The sequence below is a fragment of the Dendrobates tinctorius genome, unplaced genomic scaffold, assembly GCF_039654945.1.
Source record: "Dendrobates tinctorius isolate UK_male_01 unplaced genomic scaffold, ASM3965494v1 ptg000016l, whole genome shotgun sequence".
NCBI classification, from domain to species: Eukaryota; Metazoa; Chordata; class Amphibia; order Anura; family Dendrobatidae; genus Dendrobates; species Dendrobates tinctorius.
Window position 1 is genome coordinate 27814214 of NW_027361684.1, and position 17022 is coordinate 27831235.

The 17022-nt window shown below is 46.9% G+C and overlaps 1 protein-coding gene across 2 annotated transcripts in view; it reads left to right on the plus strand.

Annotated features, from left to right (window-relative positions):
- CLUH (clustered mitochondria homolog) overlaps positions 1–17022 on the plus strand; it is a 67774-nt gene that overhangs the window by 47996 nt on the left and 2756 nt on the right. For both annotated transcript variants that reach the window (XM_073565591.1, XM_073565592.1), the window contains exons 16-25: positions 9630–9874; positions 9971–10055; positions 11366–11519; positions 11944–12083; positions 12300–12380; positions 12502–12627; positions 12958–13079; positions 14797–14890; positions 15079–15213; positions 16711–16784. In XM_073565591.1, the coding sequence (XP_073421692.1) occupies positions 9630–9874; positions 9971–10055; positions 11366–11519; positions 11944–12083; positions 12300–12380; positions 12502–12627; positions 12958–13079; positions 14797–14890; positions 15079–15213; positions 16711–16784 (1256 nt within the window). The remainder of the gene's footprint in view (positions 1–9629; positions 9875–9970; positions 10056–11365; positions 11520–11943; positions 12084–12299; positions 12381–12501; positions 12628–12957; positions 13080–14796; positions 14891–15078; positions 15214–16710; positions 16785–17022) is intronic.

Sequence of the window (17022 nt, forward strand, 5' to 3'; positions counted from 1 at the left end):
GTTGGGGTTAGGGTTGCAATTAGGGTTAGGGTGGAGTTAGGGTTAGAGTTGGAATTAGGGTTAAGATTAGGGTTAGGGGTGTGTTAGGGTTAGGCTTGTGGTTAGGGTTGGAATTAGGGTTAGGGGTGTGTTGGGGTTAGGGTTATGGCTAGGGTTGGGATTAGGGTTAGAGATGTGTTGGGGTTAGGGTTGTGGTTAGGGGTGTGTTAGGGTTGGAGATAGATTTGAAGGGTTTCCACTGTTTATGCACATCAGGGGTCTCCAAACGCGACATGTTGCCACCATTGATTCCAGCCAATTTTGCGTTCAAAAAGTCAAACGGTGCTCCCTCCCTTCCAAGCCCCGACATGTGCCCAAACAGTGGTTTACCCCAACATATGGGGTATCAGCGTACTCAGGAAAAATTTGCCCAACAACTTTTGGGGACTAATTTCTCCTGTTACCCTTGGGAAAATAAAAAAAATTGGGGGATAAAAAATTATTTTTGTGGAAAAAATATGATTTTTTTCATTTTCACGTCTCTGCATTATAAACTTCTGTGAAGCACTTGGGGGTTCAAAGTGCTCACAACACATCTAGATAAGTTCCTTGGAAGGTCTAGTTTCCAAAATGGGGTCACTTGTGGGGGGTTTCCACTGTTTAGGCACATCAGGGGCTCTGCAAACGCAACAACGACCGCAGACTATTCCATCAAAGTCTGCATTTCAAAACGTCACTACTTCAATTCCGAGCCCTGACGTGTGCCCAAACAATAGTTACCCCCACCACCATATATGGGGTACCAGCGTACTCAGGACAAACTGGACAACAACTTTTGGGGTACAATTTATCCTGTTACACTTGTGAAAAAAAAAAATTGCGGGCTAAAACCTTTTTTTTTTTTTTTTTTTTTTTTTTTTAAGGAAAAAAAATGATTTTTTTTCACGGCTCTGCATTATAAACTGTGAAGCACTTGGGGGTTCAAGGTGCTCACCACACATCTAGATAAGTTCCTTGGGGGGTCTAGTTTCCAAAATGAGGTCACATGTGGGGGGTTTCTACTATTTAGGCACACAGGGGCTCTGCAAATGTAACATGATGCCCGCTGACCATGCCATCAAAGTCAGCATTTCAAAATGTAACTACTTCCCTTCTCCCTTCTGAGCCCCAACGTGTGCCCAAACAGTGGTTCCCCCCCACATATGGGTACCAGCGTACTCAGGACAAACTGTACAACAACTTACTCTGTCGCCTAATTTGGGGACACAGAACCGTGGGTGTTATGCTGCTGTCCACTAGGAGGCGACGCTATGCATAATCTGAAAAGGATTAACTTTGGCTCCTCCTCTGCAGTATACACCCCTGGACAGATTACAGATGAAGAAAAGCGGGTCTCCAGCGAGACTCCCAGCATGGTTCCCTCCTCGGTCCCCTATTAAGGGGTACCCGGTTGAGGTCGACATGGCTCTTCCCCATGTCGCTCCTTCCCCAGTCCTTCGGGTACTGGTTCGAAGTCGAGAACCCCCCTCCTTCCCCAGTTCCCTTGGGCTCTGGATTGAGGTCGAGGATAGGATGAAGCCCCTGACGGTGACAGCAGCACCCTCCCTAATCCCCCTCTGGGGGCATTAGGTTGAGACACCGCAGGTAGGGCCTGTACCAGTCACCATTCGGCCACTTACAAGTCCAGGGACCCCAGCCCAGCTGCGGGCTCCTGTTGGGACTGGGGGAGGTGCAGGCAGGCATGGCACTTGTCAGAGACAGGGCTCCCTGCGCCCCTGTCTCTTCGGCAGCACCAGCTGCATAGCGCCTCAAAGGGACCCCCCACAAGTCCCAGGTTGCGCTCATGACCCCACCTCTAGCCTACCATTCAATCCGGGGTGGTCTGGTTTGAATCCGACCCCCCCCCCCCCCCCCCCGGACAACCGCGCCATCCTGGAGCCCTTCTGGGCATGAGGTATCAAATCTAGGCCGCGGCTTCGGCCTAGCCGAAGTCACCGCCTTATTCCCGCCCCCCGGATGACGAAAATGACACTCCGTAGTGTCATAGAAGGGGCGGATCGAGTCAGGAAGGGCGCGCTTTTACATAGCTCAGCGCGCCCTTTTCAGCTCTCCGCCCCCTCCACCTCAGAATTCCGGTGGTCATCTTGCTGAAGCTGAAGGCAGCACAGCGGTCTCTGGGGGGCACAGGACTGGGATTTATCGGCGCTGGACCTAGGGGGCGCACCGGTGGGGTAAGATCACAGCTGGGTTCTCTGTACTCAGCTGTGAGTTCATATAACCTATAACGCTCCCCTATTCCTTTTACTCTGCGTAGATACCCCTGTAGGGCCTCTGCTAATCAGCCTCTAGGCACTATGTCGGGCTCAAGGAAAAGGACCAGACAAGACTGCTTTTATGCAGTCTGTACAGCCTGCAAAGCCACTCTCCCCAGCGGCAGCACGTACCCGCACTGCCAGGACTGTACCCAAAACACAGGATCAGAACCCCAAGAAGTCCCTACCAACGCTTCTGCGACCGCTGCTGCGCCGGAATGGGCGACTCAGATGTCGCAGTCTGACACAGTCTATAGATAACCTGACCTCCACACTACTGCAGGCTCTGCAGGGTCATGTCTCGGCTATGAACGTTACCCAGCAAAGGGACATCCGGTCTCAGGGACAGACCGCTTCCGACAGTTTGAGACGTAAGCGGACCCACAGGTCGCGTTCATCTGCGTCCTCACATAGCACTAGGTCGCCCCCCTCCAGGGAGAGACACAGTGGCTCCAGGTCACCGAGAACGTCCCCTGATAGAGAAAGACAATGCGGATCTCCACAACGATCCAAGACCACAGAACACCTCCGCCCTAGTTCGCCCGCTAGGGAGCTCCTTAGCGATGCGCAAGACTCAGAGGGCATATGTGACTCTAACTCAGATAATGAAACAGAGAACACTCTGGTCCCTTGTCCCCCTAGCAATACGGCGCTAGTTGAGGATATAATCTCTTCCATCCTTCGGGTGCTGGACATTTCTGATCCAACCCCGGAAGCACCAGAGCACAAGATTTCCTTCGAGAGTGTTCAGAAACCATCTAATCACCCGGAATTTCAAAAAATACTTTCTAAGCATTTTTCGCAGCCTGAGAAAAAATTCGCCAATCGCAAATACTTGGAAGCAAAGTACCCCTTCCCACAGAAGGACACTAAGGATTGGACAGATCCGCCTGAAGTGGATCCCCCAGTTTCTAGGCTGGCAGCACAAACACTTCTCTCACTGCCGGACAGCTCAACCCTCAAGGACGCAGCAGACAGACAGGTAAAACGCATGGCTCGTTCAATCTTCGAAGCAGCAGGTGCCTCTCTGGCTCCCGCATTTGCTTCAGTTTGAGCAGCCAAGGCCATTTTGGCCTGGGCTAATCTATTGCAACAGGGCCTCCAAGCTTCAAATCCTCAGCTGGCAGACCAGGCGGTGCAAATTGCAGTAGTGGCAGATTACATGGTCCATGCAGTGTTGGATTCTGCAAGAGGGGTAGCGGAAATAGCATCAAACGCCATCACAATCCGGCGTATTCTCTGGCTGAGAGAATGGAAGGCGGATGCGGCCTCAAAAAAGCCCTTGACAAATCTCCCGTACTTCAGTGGACATCTTTTCGGTGAAAAGCTGGATACAATGATATCCAATACTACTGGGGGTAAAAGTACTTCTCTCCCTCAACTAAAACCAAAACACACATTTAAAAGACGTAATCAATCTCGTTTCCGATCCTTTCGGAATTCTTCAGGCTGGTCCGTCTCGCGCCCAGCACAAAATCGTAACCGCTCCCCCTGCAGAGACAACACACGGGCGGCACAGAGGCCGGACAGGAACTGGCAGTCAAAAGCAAGCCAGGCAAAATCCAAAGGAGGAAAAGCTCAGACTTTCCCCTCATCATGACTCATGCCCTCCGGAAGACACCCCACTTGTGGCCGCACGACTGCTACTCTTTCAGCAGGTCTGGCTTCCTATTACAGAAGACAAGTGGGTCAAGGAAATAGTGTCTTCAGGATACAAGATCGAGTTTACTACCAGCCCACCGCACAGGTTCTTTCTCTCCGTTCCTCCAAAGCCTCCACTCAAAGCTCGAGCCTTCCATCAAGCGGTTTCTTCCCTCCTGCAACCAGGAGTCATAGTACCGGTTCCAGCAGACGAGCGCTTCCGAGGGTTCTACTCCAATCTGTTCGTGGTGCCCAAGAAGGGAGGCAGCGTCCGACCCATACTAGACCTCAAGCAACTCAACAAGTATGTTCGAGTTCGTCACTTTCACATGGAATCTCTCCGGTCAATCGTTGCGTCCATGGAAAAAGGAGAATATCTCGCCTCCATAGACATACAGGACGCATACCTGCATATACCGATTGCTCCCGCCCATCAGAGATTTCTCAGATTCGCAATCAACCAAGACCATTACCAGCTTGTGGCCCTCCCGTTCGGTCTCGCCACGGCTCCCAGAACATTTACAAAGGTCATGGCAGCCACCATGGACGTTCTACACTCCAGAGGCATAGTCGTTCCATACCTGGACGACCTTCTCGTCAAGGCCCCCACCTTCAAGGACTGCGAGGTCAACGTCTCAATCCCAATCGACACTCTGAGTCGCCTGGGATGGTTAGTCAATTTACAGAAGTCCTCGACTACCCCGAGTCAGTCTCTGGCCTCCTTGGGGATGCTATTCGACACCTCCAGGGGTCTGGTGATCCTCCCCAGGGACAAGGCACTGGCCCTCCATTTGGGAGTTCGCACTCTCCTCCGCAAGTCCCCCCGATCTCTCCGTTATGCCATGAGAGTACTTGGCAGGATGGCAGCAGCAATGTAGGCGGTACCATTTGCCCAGTTTCACCTCAGATCTCTTCAACTGGCCATCCTCAAGTCCTGGGACAGGAATCCGTTCTCCCTTGACAGGGAGTTCCGGTTATTATCGAAAACCAGGAGGTCCCTGCACTGGTGGCTCAAGCCAACCTCGCTTGCAAGGGGAAAATCCTTTCTCTCCGGTCAATAGAAGGTTTTGACCACCGACACAAGCCTTACGGGTTGAGGCGCGGTGCACCTACATCACAGAGCGCAAGGCAAGTGGTCACCAATGGAAGCGAACATGCCCATCAACATCCTGGAAATTTGGGCCATCTTCCTGGCATTGAAAGCCTTTCATCACTTGCTAGCAGACTCTCATATCGGAGTACAGTCGGACAATGCCACGGCGGTGGCATACGTGAACCATCAAGGCGGCACCCGCAGCATCCAGGAGATGAACGAAGTAACACGTATCCTACACTGGGCGGAGGATGCGAGGTCGGTACTCTCTGCGGTCCACATTCCGGGTGTGGACAACTGGGAAGCTGACTATCTCAGCAGACAAGGAATGGACTCGGGGGAGTGGTCTCTCCATCCTGAAGTTTTTCGTCAGATCTGCTATCGCTGGGGGACCCTGGGCGTGGATCTGATGGCATCCCATCTCAATGCCAAGGTTCCCAATTTCATGGCCAGGACGCGCGATCCGCGGTCGCTAGGAGCAGATGCCATGGTTCAGGACTGGACCCAATTCCAGCTTCTGTACATTTTTCCACCCCTCCCCCTGATCTCCAGAGTCCTGAGGAAGATCAAGCAAGAGGGAGTTCCCACCATCCTGATCGCTCCAGACTAGACCAGACGTACATGGTACGCCGACGTCGTGCAACTCACAGCAAACGCTCCCTGGCGTCTCCCCACACGTCCCGACCTTCTGTCACAAGGCCCGTTCTTCCACCAGAACTCAGGGGCTCTCAATTTGATGGCGTGGCCATTGAGACCTGGGTTTTGACCCAAGCAGGTTTTTCATCGGACGTCGTTAAAACCATGATCAGGGCTCGAAAGCCAGCTTCAGCCAGGATTTACTATCATACCTGGAAGGCTTTCTTCACATGGTGCGAATCTCGCGGACAGGTCCCACTTCCCTACTCTCTTCCAAAGGTCCTCGGTTTCCTTCAGTCAGGCCTGGACGCCAGGCTATCCCTGGGCTCGCTTAAGAGCCAAGTGTCAGCGCTTTCAGTGCTCTTTCAGAGGCGTATTCCTAATAAGCCGCAAGTGAGGACTTTTCTCCAAGGGGTTTCCCGATTGGTTCCCCCCTGCAAACATCCATTGGAGACGTGGGACCTCAACCTGGTCTTGACAGCATTGCAGACGCCTCCTTTCGAACCCCTTAAGGAGGTCTCACTCCGCCTTCTGTCACAGAACGTGGTCTTTCTGGTGGCAATCACCTCGCTACGCAGGGTGCCCGAACTTTCAGCACTTTCCTGCAGACAACCCTTTCTGGTTTTCCATCAGGACAAGGTGGTTCTCCGTACAGTCCCATGCTTCCTTCCGAAGGTTGTGTCAAGCTTCCACCTCAATGAGGAAATCTCACTACCATCTCTTTGCCCGGTTCCTGTTCATAGAGTGGAGAAGGCTCTGCATACGCTTGACCTTGTCAGGGCATTGCGTATTTACGTGTCTAGGACTGCTCCCTTCCGGAAGTCTGATTCACTTTTCCTTCTTCCAGAAGGCGTTCGCAAGGGCCTACCGGTTTCCAAAGCCACCCTTGCTAGGTGGATCAAGTCCACCATACAAGAGGCTTACCGCCTTGTCAATTCTCCTCTTCCGGCCGGTATCACGGCGCACACTACGCAGGCGGTAGGAGCCTCTTGGGCCATTCGGCATCAAGCCTCGGCACATCAAGTGTGTAAGGCAGCCACTTGGACTAGCCTGCACACATTTACAAAACACTACAGAGTGCATACTCAGTCCTCAGCGGATGCGAGTCTGGGTAGACTGGTCCTGCAGGCAGCAGTACCCCAAATCTAGGGGACTGTCAGCACAATATTCGTCCACTGCTTTGTCCCATGGTTCTGTGTCCCCCAATTAGGCGACAGAGTGAAGGAGATTTTTGTGTACTCGCCGTAAAATATTTCTCTTAGCCTTTAATTGGGGGACACAGCTCCCACCCTGTTGCCCTTGCGGGCTGTTACGGTTGGGTTCTCATTGTTTGTTTGAGCTCGTTTATAGTAGCCTTCTTACAGGCATGCTTATGTTTCTGGTATATTCCTCCTAATGGTTTTGCAAAAAACTGGAGAAGGCTGACGCCGTCCAGGGGTGTATACTGCAGAGGAGGAGCCAAAGTTAATCTTTTTCAGATTATGCAGTGTCGCCTCCTAGTGGACAGCAGCATAACACCCACGGTTCTGTGTCCCCCAATTAAAGGCTAAGAGAGATTTTACGGTGAGTACACAAAAATCTCCTTTTTGGGGTCCAATTTCTCCTGTTACCCTTGTGAAAATAAATTGCGGACTAAAAAATATTTTTTTAGGAAAAAAGTTTTTTATTTTAACAGCTCTGCGTTGTAAACTTATGTGAAGCACCTGGGGGTTCAAAGTGCTCACTATGTATCTAGATAAGTTCCTTAGGGGGTCTAGTTTCCAAAATGGGGTCATTTGTGGGGGAGCTCGAAAGTTTAGGCACACTGGGGCTCTCCAAACACGACATGGTGTCCGCTAACGATTGGAGCTAATTTTTATTTAAAGTCAAATGGCGCTCCTTCCCTTCTGAGCCCTGCCATGTGCCCAAACAGTGGTTCCCCCCCACATATGGGGTACCAGCGTACTCAGGACAAACTGGACAACAACTTTTGTGGTCCAATTTCTCATGTTAGCCATGTGAAAATAAAAAATAGCGTGCTAAAAAATTTTTTATTTTCACTGCTCTACATTATAAACTTTTGTGAAGCACTTGGGGGTTCAAAGTGCTCACTACACATCTAGATAAGTTCCTTAAGGGGTCTAGTTTCCAAAATGCTGTCATTTGTAGGGGGTTTTCACTGTTTATTCACACAGGGGCTCTACAAACGCGCCATGGTGTCCGATAACGATTGGAGCTAATTTTTCATTCAAAAAGTTAAATGGTGTTCCTTCCCTTCCGGGCCCTGCCGTGCGCCCAAACAGTGGTTTATGACCACATATGAGGTATCGGTGTACTCAGGAGAAATTGCCCAACAAATTTTAGGATCCATTTTAACCTGTTGCCCATGTGAAAATGAAAAACCTGAGGCCAAATTATAATTTTTGTGAAAAAAAAAGTATTTTTTTTTTTTTTTCTTCCGGATCAATTTGTGAAGCACCTGGGGGTTCAAACTGATCACTATGCATCTAGATAAGTTCCTTGGGGGTTCTAGTTTCCAAAATGGGGTCACTTGTGGGGAAGCTCCAGTGTTTAGGTACACAGCGACTCTCCAAACGCGACATTGCAAGCGCTAAATATTACAGCATATTTTCCATTCAAAAAAGTCAAATGGTGCTCCTTCCCTTCTGAGCCCTGCCGTGCGCCCAAACAGTGGTTTATTATCACATATGAGGTATCGGTGTACTCAGGAGAAATTGCCCAACAAATTTTAGGATCCATTTTATCCTGTTGCCCATGTGAAAATGAAAAAATGATGTTAAAAGAAAATTTGTGTTGGAAAAATTAAAATGTCCATTTTTTCCTTCCACGTTGCTTTATTTCTTGTGAAGCACCTGAAGGGTTAATAATCTTCTAGAATGTAGTTTTGAGTAGCTTGAGGGGTGCAATTTTTAGAATATCACTTTTGGGTATTTTCTGGCATATAGACCCCTCAACGTGACTTCAAATGTGAGGTGGTCCCTAAAAAAAAAAAAAAAAAAAAAAAAAAAAATGGTTTTGTAAATTTTGTAGTAAAAATGAGATCGCTGGTCAACTTTTAACTCTTAACTTCCTAATAAAAAAAAAAAATTTGTTTCCAAAATTGTGCTGATGTAAAGTAGACATGTGGGAAATGTTATTTAGTAACTATTTTGTGTCACATAACTCTCTGGTTTAGCAGAATAAAAATTTTAAATTTTCAAAATTTTTGCCAAATTTCTGATTTTTTTCCACAAAAGCAAAAATTATTGACCTAAATTTACCACTATCATGAAGCCCAATATGTCACGAAAAAACAGTCTCAGAATTGCTAGGATGCGTTGAAGTGTTCCATAGTTATTACCTCATAAAGGGACACTGGTCAGAATTGCAAACAATGGCCAGGTCATTAAGGTCAAAATAGGCTGGGTCATGAAGGGGTTAATAAAACGGTTACCTACAGAAAAAGAGGTGCTTAAAGAAAAAAAACCAAGTGCCATATGCACTTACACACAAGTACCTATGTTTCTCTCCTACAAATACCCGATGCTCCTTGTGCTGTCGTATGGTGCCACTTTATAGCACAGTTCTGTAGATAATCGTTTTGCTTGCCATCACTCTTTTTTTTTTTTTTTTTTTTTTTTTTTCCTTTTTGTTTCAGGAGTCAAAAAAAATAAACTTCTGTATAAATTGGAGGTATTTAAAAATAGTTTAGGCCCCTATATACTGCTATGGGGACTCAGCGGTGGTTGCACCATAGTTCTCCGGTGTACATGAACCCTTAGGAGATCTTGACTGTAAAGTTCTTTGCATAAAAGCGCATGGTGTCTACTTCTGATTAGTGATCGATTCTTAATACTTATATAAAAGTGTCCATCTCTAGATATTCCAGAATAATTTCATGTAAAGCTGGTAACACAATGGGTGGCCTTAATTTCTGCTGTGCTCTAACCTGTTTTTTGTACTGAAGCTTCTCCATATTTTCTCTCCAGGGAGTAGAACTGTCGGGTCTGTCGGCTGCTATTAGCCATTTCTTAAACTGCTTCCTCAGCTCCTTCCCCAGCTCTGTTGCTCACCTTCCCGCTGATGAGCTGGTCTCCAAGAAAAAAAACAAGAGGCGTAAAAACCGGAACCTCAATAGTGCCGACAACACGGCATGGGCCAGCGTCACCCACCAGGAGCTATGGAAGAACATCGGCTCCGAAGCCAAAGCCTACTTTGACTTCGGTCTTGAATGGTAAGTAATCACCAAAAGTTTGTGTACCTGGTCCAGATTACTAGAAGACGTAACCATTAATGTTACATCATTGTCAAAAATATATATATTTTCTAGTGAAAACGTGGACCAGGCTGTGGAGATGTACAACCTCCAGAAGATCAGCCTCCTCCGAGAAATCTGTATCAAAGTTGGCATTCAGGTACCTCTCGGATCCGCTTCAACTCTATGCGTTCATAAGAGTTTAGTGATGAGATTGCGTGCTCGTGCCCAGTTAGTCCTTGGTTTCTCGCGCTGACAGATGAAGCTCATCCTAAATCCCACCGGTGAAAACTATTTTCTGTGATCTAGCAATGGTGCCTTATAGCGTTTGGCGAATAATCATAAAAACTAAACCATACGGACAAGATAATAGACTTTTTCTTAAATTGTCGCTAGTACTTTTGTATTTGTGAAGTTTAAGTTTGCCCTAAAGGTAACAGATTCAGATGCGAGTATTACAGCGTAGTATAATGTAGGACAGGAGACCCTGATTCCAGCGATGTCACTCATTAGGTTGTGCTTTAGTTTGAATACAATAAGCTGTTTATCAGCTGGAGATTCACTGCAGGACTAAAGCTCATGTGCACAGCAGTCAGGTTAATGTGTAACCCCACCCTCACCACTGATTGGCTGCTTGCGGGATTATATACAGTTTTTAAGTCTTGGCTCTGCTACATTTCCATTGGAGAAAACGGGTATTCTATGAAAACTACACCAAGCAGCCTAGTAAGTAATATATCACTAGAATCGGGTTTTCTTGCCCTCTGTTACGCTGCTCTCAGATTATACAGCAAACACCTGCTGACAGATTCCCTTTACAGGGGGACAAGTGATTTCCTTAATCAGAAAGCCTCAACAAAGTTTCTTTGAAAATAAAAACTGCTTTCTGCACCCTCTCTGATCCAGTGCTGAATCTCTGCCAATAGCGGACATTGCAGTTCTGCCCAAGTTGACGGCACAAGCTGCTGCGAGCCACTGAGTTCACCAAATGGTTCACAGAAAATAACAGACCTCGGGAGCGACAGACTCTGCACTGGACCCAGGAAGGGTGAGAAAAGGCAAATTTTTTTTTTTTTTACAAACTGCAGCTGGGGGGGGGACCCTTTTTAACCCCATCCGTACAGCTCTAGAGAAGGCAAAAATCCATCATCTGCCCGGTCCTTTACAAGAGCCAGAACCTGATCCAGTCATCTGTTCTGTGCTGCTGAGGTTACCTCTTAGAATCCGTGGATGGGGGTAACATGCCCCCACAGAGTGTACAGTACTGGCCCATTTCTTTCTCTAGGCTCAGAATTATGGATCCATAAAACATCTGAATCCTTAGCATTGCCACATGCCTTTCCTGTATTTCTTGTATCTATTGGCACCATTACCCGGACTGGCAATGCAGAGTGAATGAGACTTGCCCTCAATAGGTTGTGAATAAAAACTAAACTCATCACAAAATGTCGGATTCTCTCTCAATCTCAGGTCCTGCTCAAAGAGTACCACTTTGATAGCAGACACAAACCCACCTTTACTGAAGAGGACATCTTGAATATTTTCCCTGTGGTGAAACATGTTAATCCCAAAGCTTCTGATGCTTTTCATTTCTTCCAAAGTGGACAAGCGAAAGTGCAGCAGGGTGAGGCGCGGGGCTGCCGGCGGAGGGCGCGGGGCTGCCGGCGAAGGGGGCGGAGGGCGCGGGGCTGCCGGCGAAGGGGGCGGAGGGCGCGGGGCTGCCGGCGAAGGGGGCGGAGGGCGCGGGGCTGCCGGCGAAGGGGGCGGAGGGCGCTTGGGGCTGCCGGCGAAGGGGGCGGAGGGCGCTTGGGGCTGCTGGCGAAGGGGATGAGGCACGTGGGCAGCTTCACTGACCCACTACTAAGTAAAGTCAAATGGAATCCAAAGTCAGCAGCTCCCTGACTAGGCCTGAAATTGGCATTAGTTGTCCAGTAACCACTGATGTTTAGGTGTCGAGAAACTTTTTTTTTTTTCTCCATAATTATGCTGCAGTCTTGTAAAATACCTGAATAATTTATACAATTTTCTTATTTCCCAAATTTTCTTAGGTTTCCTAAAAGAAGGATGTGAACTAATAAACGAAGCCTTAAATTTGTTTAATAACGTGTATGGCGCTATGCACGTAGAGATCTGCGCCTGCCTGCGACTACTCGCCCGGCTCAACTACATCATGGGCGACTACTCGGAGGTAAATAGTCCAAATATATAGTGAGGCGTTCCTGAGAGCCAAAAAAGCTCAGGAGGACTTTCTCTGTGACAGCTTCTGTTTGTGTGGTTTTTACCTTGTACTTGGCCACTTGTTGGAAGAAAGTGACTATTAAAAAATATTAAATTATTTTTTATACAATTTTTTTTTTTTTTTTTTTTTTAAGTCTTGATTGAAAATAGATTTTTGTATTGTAAGGCCTTAAGCAATCAGCAGAAAGCCGTACTGATGAGTGAGCGGATTTTGGGTACTGAACACCCCAGCACCATCCAGGAATATGTAAGTACTGTGTAGTATCTGACCACTGGCTGATTGTCTTCTCTGCTACATCGCTCCTCACTTTTACGATCCACGCCAATCTGTTTCCGGTGTCCGCACCGACCCTCGTGTTTCCTTGCAGATGCATCTGGCGTTGTACTGCTTTGCAAATAACCAGCTCTCCATTGCATTAAACCTGCTGTACCGAGCGCGGTATCTCATGCTCCTCGTTTTCGGAGAAGGTCACCCCGAGATGGCGCTCTTAGATGTAAGTAGATTAATTGCGAGCATGTTACATTTAATAAACCTTTAAATTAAAGGCTCCTCTTCCTAGTAGTACGTTTCGGGGACCGGTGGCACAATTCCAACTTGCAAACCTTAATGTAACTGAAGCTGTATCTAGACATGAGAATTGGTCAAACATTCGTGACCTGGTTTTCATACCTGATTAGCCAATGACTTGAATATCTGTAGTCGGCGTAGACGTGCTGGACAGCCCCCTGTTCCAAGTGGAGCACGGAGACCATATACGCGGCCGACAGAGTCCTTACGTTTTTCTGCTGCCCCTTTTATAATCCAGTTTTTGTTGTCTCCTCAGAGTAACATTGGCCTGGTACTTCACGGGGTGATGGAGTACGACCTGTCTCTTCGTTTCCTGGAGAATGCACTTGCCATCAACTCCAAATATCACGGCGCCAAGTCTCTGAAGGTTGCACTCAGGTGAATAGCCATCTGCTCCCTAGACCTGGTTGATGTCTGCACTCGCTGAAGGTTATTGGAAGTGGATGTCTACATGTTCAGTACATTCTGTGGTTGGAGCCCATTACATTGTTCCCCAGCGTGCGATCATGTGGGCAGAGGCACAACGGCTGGGCAGGGATACAGGACTGATGTATGATCCTTGCTGGCAATCACACATGTGCGATACTGCAGCGACATCTTATTGTTTTTTATTATTATTTTTCTTCTACTCACTCAAGTGCTTGTATTTGGACTGAAAAACCATTTTTTTCAATTGCGTTTCATGAAGTATTTTGCATCATTTGGCTTCTACATCCCCTTAGGTTCCTGCACAGAAAAGCTCAGAAAAAAATTGATGAGTTGCAAATATTTGTCGTAATAATGTGAACGAGCTCACTAACACCATTTCAGTTAACTCCTTCTGCACCCAGCTATAGACTGTAACACGGCTTTTAGAAGGAAAACGGTGCAACATTTTTTTAATGTAACCCAGTGACTAAAATGATAACCCAGGTCTGCAAGGGTAAAATAGTTTGAAACGTAATTAATTATACTATACTTTGACCCCTTTGCATGACCTTTGGTGGGTGACTTTGGTGTCACCAGATTGGTTAGCCATTAATGGACGCTGTGCTGCGATCGGCTGCTGTGGGCAGAGAAGATTTTCTTCACCCAGCTTTTGAACAGTGGTGGCATCCATACCATCCAATCATAGCATAGCTTTCATTTTACCTCAGCAGTATGAAATGAAAGCTGCGCTGTGATTGGTTGTTATGGGGAGTAAAGACAGAACTTTTTAAGGATGGTCGGGCAGTAAGGAGGATACATGAAGTCCCCTTGCTTTTTTGTGGTGTGAATGGGACAGCTGGGTTAGGACTCATCACTGGAGCCAAAAAAGTGGGCCAATGAGATCCTGTGTATAACCTGGACTCAAGGACATAGATGTGGGAAGTTTAGTTGGTCCCACTAATGTTCTCCTTTCATCACTCCACATTAAGCTTGGAGAAGAAGCAGATTGTGAAAGCTTTACTGAAAGACAGAGAAACTTTAAGTACCTTTGTACCGAGATTCCGGAACTGTCCGGACAAAAACTGAAGGAAGGCATTTTTATGTTTGATGCTGAAACGTTTCCAAGCCTTGGGGTGTCTGATGAATTTGAAGTTACATTTTTTTACATTCCCATTTGGACGACTTTCCTGAAAACCTTGGTGCTGTTGGCGAAGAACAAAGAATTCATAGGATATCCAGGAGATGGAACGACGATACCAAGGTAGATGGCACGTGATCCTGATGGGGGACCACTGCTGGATGCTTCACAGAGAAGATCCACATGCTTTCTATAGGAGGAAATGTATCAAGAGAAGCGTGGAAGAGAAAATGTAAAGGCGCAAGAATTAATTTCCCATAAAGTTGTAGAATGAATGTTCAATACATTTTTATATAGAATATTGTGTGCATTTTTGGAGACAGATTATTCTTTTTCATCTTGTACATAATTTTGAGTGTTATGTGCAAAAATCCGTACGTGATGGTTAAAAATAAAAGGATAAGAATCAGTTATTGGATTTGAAGCAACTTTCCTAAACCCTAATTTTGCATACCTGTTATTAACCCACAAATCCTGCATTTAAGTAGTAAGAAAAAATTGTCCCCATAGATAGACAATCCCTTTAATAAGACTCTTTGTCTTTTGCAGTCACCATCTTGTAGCTCGTGTTTATGAAACTAAAGGAGAGTTTCGCTCGGCGTTGCAACACGAGAAGGAAGGATACACAATATACAAGAACCAGGTGACGTAGTGGCCTTTTGTAGACCACTGTGGGCTTCTAGCTTTTCAGGTCTCCAGCATGAATCTGGTGGTTGTGATTTGTGAGGGCAGTTTCTGGGCATCGTGTTACTTTACGTTGAAAGCCTAAAATGACTTTTCCTAAAGCGGCTTTGAATCTGGTTATTAATGTTTCTTCTTGTCGTTTTCCAGCTGGGGGAGCAACATGAAAAGACCAAAGAAAGTTCTGAGTACTTGAAGTACCTCACCCAGCAGGCGGTGGCCCTGCAGCGCACAATGAACGAGATCTACAAGAACGGATCCAGTGCCAATATCATGCCTCTTAAGGTAAGTGACCGGTGTCTGTCGTGGTACGTAATGGAAGACTTGGCAGTCCTCATGCTGCATTTACGTCTCCGTGTGTTACCATCCTACTGAAGAGGATCACTTTTTTTTTTTTTCCCCAATCTCTTTTCACTGAAGTAGGTTTATTCCCATTGATTCTTGGCAATGGATCAGTTAAAATGGATGACACTCTATGTAAAAGCTCATGCATCGTTTATATCAGACGAGTGGAACCTGTGGTTTTCTTGGACCGCACAGTTTCCCGTGATATTCTGTGAGGCTGTTCATATGTCCAAATTTTTTTTTGTTTGTTTTTCTCTTTGGCACAGCTAAATCTGATAGCGTAGAGTTAAATATGTATGCTGGATTCTGCTTTACGGCTTCATTTAGACAATACGGTGTCGTGTCAGATGTAGCCGTGCCCGGGGGTAAGTCGTGTCCGATGTAGAAGTGCTGCAGGGTAAGGCTGGCTTCACATTTGCTGATGGCAGAGCTGCGGAGGGCTGCGGACTTCTTCCGTGAAGCTCCGCCTACATCTGCATGCGGCCTGCGTACCTATGTTTAGCATTGGGTATGCAGGCCGTATGGATGTATGCGGATGCCTCCGCATGCGTCATTTTGACGATGCAGCGACCTGCGTCGAACGCAACATATTGCAGTTTGATGTGGTCGCCTCCTCGTCAAAATGACGCATGTGGACGCATCCGCATATATCCGCTTGGCCTGCATACCCAATGTTAAACATAGGTACGCAGGCCAACGTAGGCAGAGCTGTCCGGAGGAGGTGTGGCAGTGGGCGGAGCTTCACAGAGGAAGTCCGCAGCTCTGCCATCCGCAAATGTGAACCTAGCCTGTCATGTCAGATGTAGCAGTGCTGGCTCTGTTAAAACCGCAGACTAGGGGGAGACACAGGATTTCCAGTGATCAGACAGGTTTCATGTATTTAAGGAATAAAGTTCACCTTCTCCCTGGTGTCTCAAGTTCAGTACAGTGGTCGGGCACCTCCATAATGCGATTAACCCTAGATAAATAGCATTATGCGACCCGACAGGATCCATTTAAATACATGTATTTGGGGATAGAAATCATTTTTTGCTATTCGGTTTCTTGAAAAAAAATTGCAGCTTTGATTTTACAGGCGCTTTGTTTCCCGCCACATTCAACTTTGATGCGGTCATAAATCAGATAAGTGTTAGTGAGCTGATTTTGGTGGAAGGGCTTCTGACTGGATTGTCAGATGACTCATTCTGCGGCCGGCAATGGACACTGCAACACAGAAGCTATGAAAGGCAATTGGCCCAAAATGTTTAATGAAACCCAATTAAATGATTTTTAGACAAAAATAAATTCATTTACATAAGAAAAAAGTCTCCATAGGACGACAACACCTGTTAAGTACTTGGAGAGTAATATGACTGAGTGTAATGGCTAATGGATGGTGTAAGTGTGCAGCAGCCATCCTTCTTGGTGGGTCGCTCACATACTTGTGTTCCCTTTCAGTTCACGGCTCCCAGTATGGCCAGTGTCCTGGACCAACTGAACATCATTAATGGAATCTTGTTCATCCCACTCAGGTAACGGATACTTGGGGCCTGGACCCTTTTTATTTTTTTATTTTTGTTTGTTTTTTTTGTTATTGTGTTAAAGTGTATGACAAGTAGCCGTTGCACAGCAGGCCTGGTGGCATAGAGATCGGCATCTTATCCCACACTCACACGGGCCCCTGCTTTCTCAGTACCCTCTCCTTGCCCCTACAGATGTGTCCCCATGTTGTAATCCTCTGCTACAATATTGCCTCTGATATACTTTGTG